This window comes from Phascolarctos cinereus, unplaced genomic scaffold (assembly GCF_003287225.1).
Source record: "Phascolarctos cinereus isolate Bilbo 61053 unplaced genomic scaffold, phaCin_HiC Scaffold_1;HRSCAF=81, whole genome shotgun sequence".
Classification (NCBI taxonomy): Eukaryota; Metazoa; Chordata; class Mammalia; order Diprotodontia; family Phascolarctidae; genus Phascolarctos; species Phascolarctos cinereus.
Genome location: NW_027555514.1, coordinates 68,040,026 through 68,056,346, shown reverse-complemented (window position 1 = coordinate 68,056,346; position 16,321 = coordinate 68,040,026). Strand labels below are relative to the sequence as shown.

The window sequence follows — 16,321 nt, the reverse complement described above, 5'->3', positions numbered from 1 at the left end:
CAAAGGAAGAAAATCAGTAATCTTCTAACAGGAAGTTAATTTACTCATTGCAATTCCCGCCCTCTTTCCAAGAAAGAGTCCTTCAATCTTTAGGGAGAGGAAAAAAAGAAACTGCTAAAATAATTCCACACAAGCAGCACAAATTTACCCAAGTATGTATAGTGATTAAATGAGTTAGAGTCACTAATATCATAATTTAAACATAAAGTCAGGTGGCAGAGAAGGAAAAAAAAATGACTGACATTGAACTGTTTTAAGACGTTAAAAGTAGCGCCATCTTCTTGACAAAACTGAAGGAGAGCCTACCAATGGTCTTCCTGTGAAGATTATCAGCCTTTCCCTCTAGAAAAAGGCAGTCTGTCTTACAGTCACTGCGCTAGGGGCTGGAAGGGACCCCAAGAGCCTTATGAACTAACCTCCTCAATTTGGATCAAATCTGAAGATGAGAGAGGTCATTGTGACTTGCCGATGGTTACACTGGTAATGCGCCATTGGAGAAGGGATTTGAACCCAGGTCATTAAACTCTAGAACTAATACTCCTTCTACCATACCAGAGAGCAGCTCTCCTCTAAGCATCTGATTATCCAGCAGGAAAGACTTTGAAAAGGAAAAACTAATGCACAGGATGTAAAAGGGAAATATGAGACTTTTTGCTAACGCCTACGGTTAACACCTCTGTTAGAGTTAGGCTTACCCAAAGCAGATTAGAAATGGCATTATCATCTGTAAATCCTCCTTCTTCCTACAGGTTAAAACAGATGGGAAACATTGCAGAGTGTTGGAAAAGAATAGTCCAGTTAGAGCATTGCATTCATTATCTTCAAATCATCAGTAACGAGGGTCAATTAGCAATGTGCACATGCTAGCACACAGCAGGGTGTGTGGAACAAAAATTTGCAAAGGCTAGTTTCCCAATAGGACTTGAACATTTTAATTAGAGGTCAACCACCCATTATTCTCCTCTTCTCCTCCCGTTAGTTATCTCCTCTCTCTCTCTCTCTCTCTCTCTCTCTCTCTCTCTCTCTCTCCCCTCTTTCCTCCCTCTTTTTTTCTCTCCCTCCCCTCCTTTTACCACCTCCTCCTCCTCCTCCTCTTTCTTCTTCTCTCTCTCTCTTGCTCTCATTCTTCTCCTCTCTCCTTCCTACTTTCTCCTCTCTTCACCCCTATTCTTTCTACCTCTTCTCCTCTCTCCCTTTCCTCTCTCCCTCTCATTTCATCTCCTCCTCCTCCTCCTTCTTCTCTCTCTCCCTCCCTCCCCTGTGTCTCTCATTCTTCCCTCTCCCTCCTCCTTCTCTCTTCTCCACTTTCTCCTCCTTCTTCCCCTCTTCTTCCACTTTGTCTTCTTCCTCCCTCTCTCTCTCCGTCCACTTTCCTCCCTCCTTTATGCTCTTCTCCCTTTCCCTCCTCCCATTTCTCTAAGTGATCTTACATGTACCACCCTCAGAACAATTCAGAATCTCGGGGACAGTGGGCAATCCCAGCATGAACACAGCAGATGTGCTGTCCTGCCCTTGAATTTATAGGAGCTTGTTGTGGGAATGTCATGGTGCTCAGCTTGATTCACTCTCCTAATGGCATGGCAGCACAGCTGGTGATCAGACACTAATCTGGGACTCGTAAGTAGGTTCAGATTTTTAAAGGCAAACCCTGTTAAGGGCTGATGCATTTGGTGACCATCTTAACTAGAAAGAATGTGAGTCACTTGATATGCTCAATATGCATGAAAGCAAATCAACTCATGCCTTCATGCAGAATAAGCAAACAGTGGGAGAGGAGCTTAAATACTGGCATGTGGTTAAAGGAAGGAGCAGATTCAGTAGCCACAGGTAGAAGCCTGGAAGTTGTTGATTTCAGACTTCCCTTCATTTCACATCTGCCTCACTGACCACTCTGAAGGAAATCCTAGTGGCCAGAGCGCATGCACTACGGCACCAAGTGTAGCACAGCATGGAGACTCAACAGCAACTATTTTTGACTTCTTTGGTGAGCTAAGTGAGTGCACTACCTCAAAAAAATCAAATGCTTCTAACTTCTGGCATATCCTTAAACAATAAAAGGAAAAAAGAAATAAGCCCAAAGTGTTATTTCAAGGGAGTGCCATCAGACAGCTGGACAAATGATTAGTAGTGTCCTTATGCCCCAAATCTTCAATCCTACATTTTAAAAATGAAATTGGAAAGCAAACAGCTACCACCACATTACACCTTCTCTTTAAGGTGATAGATCACTTAATACTTGAATGGAAAATCTAACTTTGGTTCCAAATATGTACTCATGGCCCATGGAATTTTTTCTTATCTTCCACTGGACTGAAAGTGTGAGGCTGGTCAAAGTAACATATTTTATTTGGTTTCGGATTAATTCCTTTGCCAAGATTTTTCTTTCTTTCTTTCTTCCTTCCTTTCTTTTTTTAATGATGTATCAGATTTCCCTTAGTTCTCCTGGGGAACTCATAATGACTATAAAAGCTTAAGCAAACCCGAAAATTTGTTGCAGTGTTTATGATGTCCCCTCTCTCTTCATTCCAAAATCTGGTCAGTTTCCCACAGGAGTCTGCTACCCTTCAGCTGATAGATGATCTTTAGATGCAAAGTATAACAAAATTCAGTTGGTAAATAAGACATTCTCACACTTCAAGGACTTAGCCTCATCTATACCAGCAAAATGAAGCAGCTAATGAGAAGTAATGGTGCTGATAAATGCTTTTTTTCCCCAAGATTTATTCAGCCATCTTTGAAGACATTGGTTCATAATAACTAATGATGGGACTTTCAAGTTGCTCCCTTATCTATCTGTTTAGGTTGGGATTTGTGACTGGAGTAGTCCTATCTGAAAGCAATTATATGTAATGAGAGTGAGCCTTCCTCTAATTCTTCATTTGAGAAGTTACTGGGTAACCCCTGGTGATGGGGTTAGTGATGGAACCCTATGATTCTAGTGCAAATCTGAATTTTCCCACATCAATCATTTTGTCAGATGCGAGTCCTGATAATTTACATGAGTGGCTGGTATACAACAGACTTTTATTTTTCCTTTTCCTTTACCTCACCAGTGTCTTGTATAATCAATCAACAAGCATTTATTAAGCACCTACTCAGGCACTGTGCTACCTGTTCTACAGTGGGAGCACATGTGCTGACAAAGGTATCATAATTTCTCACTTTTAAGAGCATGTTTTTAGGTAATTACCAAGGTCGGAGGTTCCCAAACAGGAAGCTGACACAACCCCTGGACACTACATGGGCTCTCAAAGTACCATGATCTGGATTCTGGAATTTTCTCTTTACTCCTGGCCACCTCAGGGTCTCTGCAGGTTGCCAAAATGGAAATGTATGGGACCCTGTTTACTAAATATGAAAACCTGAGGGAAGGCATGAGGCAGTAACAAAAAGCTGGCCAACCATTGAGTCAGGGCTCTGGATGGAGTTTGGAAATTGTGGATCAGATGACAAGCTAACTCTTAATCCCTCAACTGGGAAGACAGGCTGTCTGTTCTGGAAAGCAATGCAACCCAGCCAGCACCTGTCCTAGAGAACAGCTTGCCACTGACAAGCGTAACCCACGTGGAGTCCACAGCAATGCCCAACACCCTTATTTGGAAGGATCATATATCACAAATATCATTCCTTTTGCTGACAAATGTGGCCAGCTTTGTGTGTTGCAGCATGGGACCATAAGTAAGTATTTCTTCGATGTTTCTATGTTGGGGTTTGCTGGGGAAAGCTCAGATTTAAGTACCCATCCCCAGTGCTGCTGCCACAGCTTCTTCTGAATGCACTGGGCTCATCCAATGCCCAGGCTGGTGCCATCAGTTAGCTCCTTGTCCTCATAAGAACCTGACAACTTCCAGTAGCCCCTACAATTCACCAAAATAGCTCGGCCTATTTTAACTTCAAAGTAGCACTAGGCTGAGTTGGGCCCAGGGAATGAGGTCTCTGCTGAGTCCTAGGAATGGCGTGTTCACTATTGCCACAGAGTCGGGACAGACATTGCTACTCTCGTGGATAGAAAGCCTGGCTATCCTGTCTCGATCTCCTTGTCTCTGGGCCCTCACCACTCCTTTCGTCCCACATAAACTGATTCCTCTCCATCTACCTAGAAATCTTAGCTCTTCTCCTGGAGCCACCTCAATCCACTCCCAGCTGATGTGTCCTGAAGTAACCTTGCATACTTCTCCATTTCCATTAATACTGTTCATCTGCTGAGTCCTTTTCACTTTGCGACTAATTACTGGTTGGGGTCTTTCCCATAGGACAGCAGAAACACAGACTGAACGCCAAAAGGCACCTCAGAGGCCATGTTGTCCAACCACCTCATTTTACAGATGTGGAAACTGAGGCCCATGAAAGGGGAGGGACCTGCCCAAAAACACACAGGTAGTACATGGCAGAGGCAGTATATGAACCCAGGGCCTCCGACCTCTTCAGAGCCATGCTTTACCCAAGGCACCTGTCATTTGTCTTGTCTTCCTCTAAGGAACTTCAAGACACTTATGGGATAGCACCCCACATCCAGTCTCCCATGGGAGGACACAACACTGTGCCTTGCACATAGGTAATTGATATCTAGTGATGAATGGATTGAGCACATGGCAGACATTGATACTTTTAGTAGAGTCCTGCCACTAAAATCCTGCTCCTGGTGGGGTGGGGGTGGGCCCTGAATTGTTCACGTTGATGGGGATCAGGAGGAAATGGCCTAGTATGGTGGCCTAGAGACAAGCAGTATGTCTGTCATCCACCGCTAAGCTGAGCTGAGTCTGAGGTCACCAACAGGGTAGGCTGGCTGCAAGCAATGAGCTCTCTAGCTACAGCAGCTCACAAGTAACTGAGGGGCTGCATGGGTGGCGGGGTGGAGGAGGGAGAATGCACAAAAATGAAATCAGTAACTTGAGATATCAAAGTGTTTAAAACACAGATAGTTTCAAAGGAAACATCTTGGGGATGGGAAAATTAAACTCAAAAGCCTTAAATTTCATTCCCTGGGGACAAGGGGAGTGGGGAACCTGAAAATCAGGAGAATCCCACATTTGATTTCATGATTGATAGAATGCTATTTCTATTTGAGAACTACTGAGTCAACTCAAAAAAAGTCCAGACATTAGGTAAAACTTGCATATGATGACTCACTAACATTTTTCCTTATAAACAATTTATTGAATTTCCAAAGCTAGTCTTTTATCAAATGGATGCCAATTCTATTTGAGAACTATTGAGTTAAATAAAAGAAATCATAGCTAGCATTTATAGAGCACTTTAAGGTTTGCAAAGTGCTTATATGTTATCCCATTCGATCACAACAATCCAGGTGAGCCATTATTATTCCTCTTTTGCAGATGGGGAAGGGCTAAGGGGGGGATAAGTGATTTGCCCAGGGTCACACAGCTAGTATGACAGCTGTGTCCAGTGAATAGAGTGCTGGCCTTGGAGTCAGAAAGACCCAAGTTAAAATCTGGTCTCAGACACTCACTAGCTGTGTGACTCTGGGCAAGTCACTTAACCTTGTTTGCCTCAGTTTCCTCATCTGTAAAATGAGCTGGAGAAGGAAACAGCAACCACTCCCACGTCTTGCCAAGAAAACCCCCAAAAGGGGCCATGAAGAGTCAGACATGACTGAAAATGACTAAATAACAACACCATCACACCACACAGTTAGTGAGTTATCTGAGGCAGGATTTGAATTCAGGTCTTCCTGTCTCCAGGTCCATCAGTGAGCTACTGAGCGACCTAACTGCTCAGGCACTTTAGTCATTATCTTTGGTCATGTCCATTGGCCAAATATTGCCTTCCCAATTTACTAATGAAGCCACAGAAGAGCTTGGCTACTGCTTCTCTAGGCAGCTTGTTTCTCTCTATGAACTTTCCTGATGCAGAACAGTTGCTTTCACACCTATCCCTTCACTCAATAATCTTTTTTTATTTTTTTAAGAGCTAGATACCACAGAGGTATCAATGGAGGTAGAAGCACATTCATGCTGTTTCGTCCTTGAAGGCTTTTGTTTTTCCAGATTAGTGAGTGCTCACGTGAAATGCATTTTCTCATCTCAAATAACTGCATCCGTTAGCAGACTAAATCTTGGTGCTGAAGGTAGGCACGAAATATTAAAAAGCACTAGTGAATGAAAAGTCTGATTTAAACAGGTGGGGAACTGCCTTCACTGATGTAGATAAGACTTCCCAGTCAGTACAGAGACTAAGTGATTGGAGGGGTCACACAGCTGAACAAGCTAATTAACAATATGGGATTAAAAAAAAACCTGTGAAAAACTATCAAGGAAGTTCTAAGGAAGTTGTGATTAGTTGCTGAGTAAAATACACAAAAAGGTAGGATTTATATCCAAGTCTATTTGACTCCATGTCTGGCCCACTACCCACAACTCCAGGCTGCCCTGTCATATTTCGATAATGTGTTGAAAATTGTTGCCTCTAAAATACTTCCAGGAGTTGGCACCTATGTATTGCCCAACTTCAAAATAACATTTCACAGAGTTTTTCAGTTGAAAAATCTTAGGACAATGAGGGGCAGATAACTAACAATTCAGGAAGAAACTCATTAAAGACTGAGCTAGGTTCTGACCAATGACAACTTTCTTATCTTGCAAGCTTCAAACTCACAGTAGAAGAATTCCAAGTCCATGCCTTAGGTAAAACTTGCACAGGATGACTCACTAACACTTTTCCTTATAAATAATTTATTGAATTTCCAAAGCTGGCCTTTTATCAAATGAATGCCAAACATCAAGACCGTTTTGAAAACCTCTGAGCTTGCTGAAGCATGATACGATGCTGATACCGATTCCAGAAAACTTAACGAGGTTACCTTTCTAGTTTAGTCAAAAATAGCTATTGTTGGCAGTCGGTGACAAACTTGTGCTTTTCCATGTGGGGCCCCAAAGCCAAGATGAGGTGGATGCTTCCCAAAGTAGCAATTAGTGAGATTAGGCGTGCTTGTCTGCTTGATGCCTTTCCAACCATGGTCCAAAGCAAAATGCCTTTCCTAACATGGGCAACTTACCTTCTTCTTGAACGACTGCTCAGACTCCTGCAGCCGGGTGCTCCGCTCGGTGACACACACTTTGCTATAGTCCTGCTTCTTGCTAAGTCGGATTTTCCAGTCTTCTTCTCCACTCTTTTTCAGTAGTGCCAACCTAAAAGAGAACACACCAAGTATAAGACTTCAACATAGCATTTTTAAACTTAATAAAACTATATGCAGGATTTTGAAAAATTTAAAACCAAGACGATCATTCTCGTTGCCCAATTATCAGTTACCTAACCCACCCCCCTCCCATATGTATCATAATTATCCTACTTTTACTTTGGATATAGGGCACTTGAAGACATAGATCTTAAACTCCAGAACCTTCTATTCTAAAGACAGACATACTCATATGTTGGCACATACTTCGTTAACTATTTTTTCTCCATTCCCTACCCCACCTCTCCCATTTTCTGGAGAAGGGAAGGTGAGAAATTAGATAATGCAAAATCCTATCCCCAAGATGCATTATAAGATTTTACAAGTTTTTGAAAAAAAAAAGTTGGGAGACAGTCTGATGGGCTTTTATAGGTGCATCATAGTGTTAGGCAAACAGTGAAGTTGTTTCAACTGGCCCTAGGATGCAGGCGGCATGGACAAAGTTAAAGTAGCCTCTAGGAGAGAGGAAGTCCTTTAGTGACCCCTTCTGGCCAAGGAATGACACATGATTAAGAAGCAAAGGCCTGGGTATACGTTGAGTAGAGAATGCTATAGAAATGAGTTAATGAAGGAGGAATTTCTTTCCATTTTGACTAGTGGACTTAGATTTTAATGTTTCCTTTGTTATTACTATTATCATCAGCAAACTAATTCCTCTAAGATTGTGTATCTTTCTCTCTGACCCTTGTCCATCTGTCCCTTCTGCCATTACCTACAAATACTTGTCTTACATATTGATCTTCTATCTATTAAGACTATTCTCTGTAACTCCCCTTTTTGTAATAATGCCCATGAAAAACATCTGTAGAAAAGCATCTAATTAACTGAGATGATTCCACGATCCACTTTGATCTAATCAGCAGCTTGATAAATATACATTTGCATACAGGTAATAAGGACTCACCAATCAATTGTACAAAATATTGCTGAGGGTGTTTTTGTTAGACGTATTTTGTGTTAACTAAACAACAGCAAAAAAGCAGAGACTAAAAGTTAGAGAAATTCAGGAGAGTCTTAGGGAGGAAGTTATTAAGCTCATTGACTCAAATCTCATCTCAATCTGGCCTTGAAAAATTGATAAGGGAAAATATTTAAAACTGATACTTTCCCCTTCATGCTGAGTCTGTGAGTTCAAATTCTATAACATCTTTAATATGAACTCCATTAATTTTGAATTTATGAGCAAATTATTGGAGTAGAAAGACCATGGAACTGGAAATTAAGAACGGAGGCTGTAGTCCTGGAGTTTGTCATTAATTTGATAGATGATTTAGGGCCAGTCACTGACTCATTTGCCTCATCTGTAAACTAAAGGAGTTGTAAGTGATCTTTAAGGTCAAACATTCTTTGATTTTATGTTTGAATGTGAACAGAAACTGAGGTGGAATTTATTTTTATACTAGGATAACAACTGTGTTGCAAGGAAAGTGAGAAATACAAATAAGATTTCAGGGGGCCACTTCTGCCTATTTAAGAAAAAAAAATTTGCAAACCCTTTAAAAAAGCATGCCTTTATCTATGCAGTTGGAAACTTACTTGCAAATCATTTTCCCCTTGGCCCAAGGCCTCATAGTACAATGCTAAGAGCCTCCCACAAGAAGGCAGGAGACCTGAGTAATAGTCTAATCTACCAGGTAATACTGTTTACCTGACCTTGAGCAAATCACAAAAATTCCCTCGGACTGAGCTCCATTATCAGAAAAATGAAATAGGGACCCAGATTTCCTCTTAGAAATTCAATGATTTCTGTAACTCATTAATTCTGGGAAATCAGATCTTGGGAAAAATCACCACATGACTCTGTGAAGACCAAATGATCTTGAGGTCTTTCCAGTTCCATGATCCTGACCTAGATTGTTAGCTAGAAGCGAGTCATGTAAATAAAAGATTGAAAAGATTTTCATTCCTTTGAAAGCATTTTTTTATGTTTCTGGCTTTTCACTAATGCAGACTAACCTTCACTTTAATTCATTTGAATTAGTGAAGTTCAGTTCTTAGGTAGAAAAAAGAAGGAAGGGGCGCCTGTGGCCTCTTGGAAACACATAGTGAACCACCATTGCAATTCCCATTAATGTAGTGCTCTTCCAGATTTAGAAACCTTTTCTCATGAGAGGTATAACATTGCTTAAATAAAAAAAAAAGGTTTCTAGTCCCTAGTTTTAAAAGGCATTCCTACTTTTTAAATGAATTCAGATAAGTATTGTTTATCAAGATTACCATACCATGCAAAATTATAACCTTGTTCCAATGGTACTATTCTACTCTTACTCAAAACCTACCTAGAACACCTTTTCAAGAACTGGCCTAAGGGTTAGCTTAGGAGACATGAGAAAATTGCCTCAATACTTCTTTAGGTATGCCAATCTCCTGTGTGCGCACACACATGTGTAGGTGTGTATGTATGTATGTATGTCTATAAGTATTTAACAGCTAGTATTACATAGCTTGATCACCTATTTCACCAGATTTGCCTAAAAATGAAATTTTGGTTATTTTTTTTAAATAAACAAACTCAAATCCACCTCACAGGACAAAGATCTGCTATGTTCAAGAACAATCCAAAATATTTCCAAAAGGCTTTTAAGGTCATTCCAAAAGAGGAATTTTTTTTTTTAAAAAGGCTATCAGGGTTGAGTGACTTGCCCAGGGTCACACAGCTAGTAAGTGTCTGAGGCCCGATTTGAACTCAGGTCTTCCTGACTCCAGGGCTGGTGCTCTATCCACTGAGCCACCTATCTGGTCCCAAAAGAGGGGTTCTAAAGATGTTTTTCAGTGATGACAACTCTTTGAGAAGGCAGTACACATTTAGACATATAAGTTCTGACATACAGTTTGAGATATAAGTTTAGCCACACCTCAGCTGTTATTTTACTTGGTTTTCCAATAATTCAATAGTAGATTAGGTATTATTTGTTATCTGAATCAGAGAACACTGAGGCCCAGATATTAAGTAACTTAACCAAAATCACACAGCAAGTGGCAGAGATATAATTAGAACCCAGGTCTCCCGATTTTCCACCATATGCTTGAGAGACTCCATGGCACAGTGAAAAGGGTTTTGGCCATGAACCTAGCAAAGTCTTGGGTTGAAATTTGGCCTTTAGTACTTGTAATTTGTTTGACTATCACTTTAACAGTTCTAAGCCTCAGTTTCCTCATCTGTAAAATGAGGATGACACTGGTAGTGTTTGCCTTTAAGATCAAATGAGATAATAAAGTGTTTTACAAACCTCAAAGTACCACATAAATATTAGTTATTATTGCTAAGACTATATTTTGTATTTTGTCCATTAGCACTTAACAATGTTCTGATTAGTTTGTGTTTATAGATTAAATACATTCTCAATGTTAAGACTTGTTTAAGCCAGCTGAATCCCCCTCCCTCCCCCCCCTTTTCTTGGAATGGCTTTCAAAGAATACATCCCTTCCAAATGTTTTAAACATTCACTTGTGAATGCTCTGGTTAGATTGTCACCACAGACTTCTAGGGCTATATCATAACCAAAATAATGTGAGGGAAACAGTGCAGAAATTATTAAACCCACATGGTTCTTTGGACATCTCTTTCTCACTAGCAGCCCTAACATGCAGAGTGCAAATAAGGAGTTATTTTAAAATAACATGCATATCAAACCCTAAATGTATTATTCCTGTCCCTTTAAATTTCCTACTTATGGATGAACAAGACAAGAAGAGGGCAGATCTTTCCAAATGTATTCATTCTCCCTGTGATCTCACTACCTCCCCCACTTGGCACAAATAGCAAAGCATAGGAGAGGGGGGAGGGACTGAGCATCTCTCCCCACACATGAGATCCATTACTGCCCGGACAATTTCACCAATTGTCAGGCTTGTTTAGCTCAGTCAACTCCAAGCGCTTGTTTGTGCATCTTGAGGATGGTGAAAAGGGTGATTTGTCCGGGGCTGTGAATGCCAGTGAATGACCTACTAAAATCACGTCTAGAAAGGGGCTAACAGGAGGTATCTCCCACCCCTATTATGTCTGATCAGGGATTAGCTGGGCCTTTTTTTTTTAAAAGATAATAACTACTCACGTCATTCTCATCACAGCTAGCATTGCGCAGCACTTTAAGGTTTTCGAAGTGCTTTTCATCTCTTATTTCATTTGGTCCTTACCACAACCCTGGGCAGTAGGTGTTATAATTATTCCCGTTTTATAGATGAGGAAACTGAGGCAGAGGTTGTGACTTGCTCAATTACATAGCACTATAATATGTCTGAGGCAGGATTCAGACTCAATTCCAGGGCTCTAACCACTGTGCGACCTCACCTCCTCTTACACATTTCTGCACTCCTTTAAAGTTTGCAAAAGCCTTTTCCTTAGAACACTTCTGAGAGGCAGGTGGTATGAACACAAACTCCCATTCTACAGATGAGAAAATTGAGAATCAAAGAGGTTAAATGACCTCCCAGCATTGCACATAGCTAGTAGCAGTTGGAGCTAGGATTCCAACCTTGGTATCTCCTGACTTGAGCATGTTTTTCACTGGGTTATTTGGTGGCATATGGGAAGCATTAGAAAAGGTAGAGAGGAGCTGCTTTCAAAGGAAAAGAATGTCTTTACCTTCTATGCTTCTCATCCTGCCCCTGTGGTATATGTTCTCTCTATACCAGAAAAGAGAAGATGCCACCAAGCAGGGCTGGCCCTCAGCATGGGGAAGTCAGTACAATTTAGCCTCAGCTATATATATATATCTGTTTTCATCAGCTTGTAATTTTCCAATTAAAAAAAAACCTACCTGTCTGAGAGCTCTGCTGGAGCATTAATCAATCCTTGGAATATGCCTGTATGTCAAAACTAAGTCAAGTGTGTGGCAAGTAAAACCCTTTGGGTTAAACACCATTTCCTAATCTCTCCCCCTTATACAAGTCCTAGTAATCATTTCAGCATCCCATTCAATACAGGCTTCAGCTGGGCCAGCATAGCCCTGCACTGGATCTTAGCTTTAGATGCTCTTGGGCAGAGGGAAGGGGCGGGAGTGGAACGAGCTAGTGAATAAGATTGGGCTGGAAGTCATTATTATACTAATCTGGGGCCCTCTAGTGGCTGAAGGATCCAGTTGCATTACAATTCCGAGAAGCCCTATCTTTTGGTCATGGCCCCTTCCTTGAATCTAGGGTGTAAAGGGAGAAAGGCAGTTATAAAACCCAACGTATCATCTAGAATTCCAGCCTGGATCTACCATGTTGAATCCAATAGGCATCCCAGGGCTACAAGGTCAGAATAAGGATTCAATGGACTTGAAGAAAGTTCTCCCTTACCCCAACCTTCCCTCCAAAGGGAAAAGAGAGGTATGTTGTTTAAAGACAACTAGAGATGCAACTCTTCTGGAGTCATGAAGTTTCTTAAGAGTTTATGATAATTTAAACTATACTTTGAACATTCTCCAACATTAAGTAACTCAGAAATGCTTTCCTAGATTATGGTGTGGATATCTTGGGATGGTCTACATTTCAGGAAAAGAAAAAGTACTTTTAATGAAGTTTAGCAAAGGAAGAGACTTTGTCAGACTGTGTGCCCTGATTTTGGATTTGAGAAATGTGATTTCCCTAGATGTTTTTTTTCCAAGAATTTCCCCTTTGCACTCACATGCACACATAAACTTTGAAGAGATAAGAACTTATGAGTGTTTTTAAAAATTATTATTCATTCAGTGGAAACAAAGTTAACTAGTTATAGAAGTTGTTATTGTCAAAAGGTGAAAAATGAGTAAAAAGGAACTTTTGGTGGAAGATTACTAACATATAGCAAAAAGCACAATCTAAGAAAAAAAATCTTTCAAATTGGACCTATGTGGTGTAGTAGATAAGGTGCTGGGCTTGGAGTCAGAAAGACCTGAGTTCAAATCTGGTCTCAGACACTTGCTAGCTATGTGACACTGGGAAAGTCACTTAACCCTGTTTGCCTCAGTTTCCTCATCTGTAAAATGAGCTTGAGAAGGAAATGGCAGACCACTCCAGCATCTCTGGCAAGAAAACCCAAAATGGGGTCATGAAGAGGTGGACATGAACCAAAACAACTAAACAACAAAAATTAGCAGATCCAAGTGTGTCAGATACAGGAAGCTAATCCTATACAGTTAACTCCATACAGGGGTAGCAGATTGGTCAGAACAGGGAAGGTAGAGGAGCAAAACTGAGTAAGTATTGACCTAGCAGTGAGGCCCATTAGGTCAGCATCGCTGCTGCTATCTCGGAAATATGAGACCTGTAAGAAGGAAGTGTCACCAGGTCATTCAAGACTTGATCACAGCATTCACCTCCCCCCCACCCCACAAAATTCTCAGAAAACACTAGCTGAAAAAAGTGACATTAGGAGCTCGCCTCTACCAAATTTACTTCTTTCTCACCACTGATCTTTATACTCACAAACATTATCTCCTAGAAAATTACGGTTGGCTTATTCTGACTTTTATCACACATCCAAACTCCATCATCACTTCATTCTAATGCTTCTTCGGTGCTGTGGAAAGAACACCGAACTGGCAGTCAGGAGATGGGCTCTAGTCTCAATTCTGCCACTAATCAGTGCCTCTAAGTATAAGGCAGGGGAAAGAATCAAGTATTGTTAGTTTCAAGTATGCACACATAATACTACTGAAAGACGAAAGGCCAGCCCATCTTCCTAGTGCTTTGGTAAATGGGTACGAACTAATGGCCACCCACATAAAACCGATGTTTATTAAATGCCTACAGCTGACAGAGTACTGTGCTAGGCTAAGAGATATAAAGCACAGTTAAGTCGGTGTTAACTGAATGCTTAATGTAACAGAAATGCCATTATACTTAGAATCAGAAAACATGGCTTCTGAATTCAGTTTCTGCCACTGCTATCTGTGTGACCTTGACCAAGTAACTTCTCTCCAGACCTCTGCTCCTCCTTCATCATGGGCTCGGACTAGATGAGTTCCTAAGGGATTTTTCAGCTCTAGACTGTACGACAGTATGACTGGCCAAGGAGATAGGATTGATTCTCAATTGTTAAGGGTCTGAACGAATGTGCTTTCGTTTGGAGATCAAATGAAAAAAGTTCTATTTGATGTCTTCACGTATCTAATGTTAAAAGGAAAAAGTCTGGACCCATGAAGAGCATTAGAAAGAGGTTTTCCTGCCTTTTGAAAAATAAGACCAAAAAGAAGAAAAAAAAGAAAGAAAAATAAGACCAGGGCAATCTGAAATCTGTCTAGAAGAAAGGAGGAGGGACCAATATGACTGACGGAGCCAATGAAAAATTCTGAATGGTGGGCTGTGATAAGCAAGTGTCTGCACTGGCAGAGCCACGGGAACAGAGGACTGAAGTATTTCTGATAATCACACGGCAAAATTAACTTGACCTTCTTTCACCCAGTACTTTTATCGCTATTAAATCTTTTGCAGTTTAATTCTACTGTAGCTGGAGGTTAAAAGAGGAAATACATCCAGAAAATGTTTAGCTCATTGTTCTCGATAACTGCTACCTTTAAATACATATCCTCCTCAATCCCATTTCATTCTTCCGAATAAAATGAGGGTATTGCACTTTTGCCACTCAAACATAATCTTTCAGAGCTGTTGCCTGGAATAAATTCTCACTGTACACTACAGAAACTCATTCAGTCTACTTGTCCTAAAGAGAAACAAAACTGAAGGGTGGATCCTAGGTGCTGCCATTCTTAGGAAGAATATATATTCACTGCCTCTTTATGCACACATACTTTCCATAGGATGAAAGCAAAAGCTGTGGACAAATCCAGCATTCAAGAACCATCAACCAGCATTTATTAAGTGCCTATTATGTGCCAGGCACTGGCCTAAGCTGTGTAACTTGGCTGTATTTTTGAAATATGCAAAAATTTAAATTTAAAATAAACAGTACTTAAATCACACAAAAATAGTAAGTCCTTGTTGAAAAAATACAAAACAAAACAAAACAAAACTGTGCCCCTATTTCCTGCATCAGACTCTTTCTAGGCCTGGCACTCAACATGTGGTTATTAGATCTGCCATTGGGTAAATGTGGTTCACCACTGAATAACCCCATCTCCTTTAAACATGCTAATATGACAGCACATCTTTGTAAGCAATTTAATTAGTCACTTTAAACAATAGTGCTTCGTGAAGATATCTGTTAAAGTAAGCTCCATACTTCTTAATGGGGTGGACGAAATAAGTAGATTGTTACCTTTCCTTGATCGACATTGTTTTGCTAGATGCATCAAGGGCCTCCTCTGACACTTTGCTCTCTCCACCAGCAAACATCCTACATGGATTCCTGGAGAGTCTTTCCTCTGATTGTTCCAAAAACTCTCGTCTACTGGAGCCCAGGACTGCGGTCTGAGAAACAGTTTTCGTAGCTGTCATGCCAAGGAGTTCGGACGTGGGCTCAGCAGGCTCTGCTCATTGAAAAGGAGAATGCAGCATTAGCACTTATGTCTTCAGGCTGGCATTCTCAGACCCATGAACTCTGTAACAATCCAGGGTGGCAAACTCAGACCACAGACATCACGTGGGAGATTGCACAGCCAACTTTAGGAACTGATCATTTAATTCCACAAGTACTTATTAAGCTCCTACCAATGTACTAGGCATTCAGAGACAAAAATGCACAAATCCCAGCTTTTAAAAGCTTCCATTCTACTGTGGGGAAAACAAAACTGAAATAAATATAAAGTCATCGGGTGGTCAGGAGAGAGTATGCACAAATCCCAGAAAGGGTTCTTGTAGGAAACAGAGCCTGAGCTAAACCCTGAAGGGCATTCAGGATCCCAAGAGGCCAAGGTGAGAGTTATGAAGGTTCTTAACATCAGGGACAGCCTCTGTATTAAACATATTAATATAAAGCTTAAAGATTGGCAAAGTGCTTTCCATGCATGATCTCACTTGCTACTCACAATAAATCCATGATCAGAGGTTTCTGTTTTTGTGCAGACATATGGTTTCACTGGTGAAGGGTATTCTCAGGAAGAAACTTTTTACCAAAGTAAATCAGCACGTCTGCTGCACCTAGTGGTCTTAGAGAGTTGGGTTTGGGACGTGGTGTTGGGGGGGAGGCGGAGGATGGAAGGAAAGGGAGGGGGGAGAAGAAGAGGGTGGGGGAGCCTTGACAGGTGAAGCAATTTGCCC

General features: G+C 40.9%; 1 protein-coding gene across 18 annotated transcripts in view; it reads right to left on the bottom strand.

Moving 5' to 3' along the window:
* The window catches only part of SVIL (supervillin), a 201,716-nt gene that overhangs the window by 53,652 nt on the left and 131,743 nt on the right, over positions 1–16,321 (bottom strand). For 11 of the 18 annotated variants that reach the window (XM_020990499.2, XM_078152028.1, XM_078152036.1 and 8 more), the window contains 3 exons: positions 15,381–15,591; positions 7,016–7,148; positions 696–743 (listed from right to left, as the gene is read on the bottom strand). In XM_020990499.2, coding sequence (XP_020846158.1) covers positions 696–743; positions 7,016–7,148; positions 15,381–15,591 — 392 coding nt within the window. The remainder of the gene's footprint in view (positions 1–695; positions 744–7,015; positions 7,149–15,380; positions 15,592–16,321) is intronic. The other 7 variants (XM_078152040.1, XM_078152052.1, XM_078152056.1 and 4 more) reach the window with 1 other exon arrangement.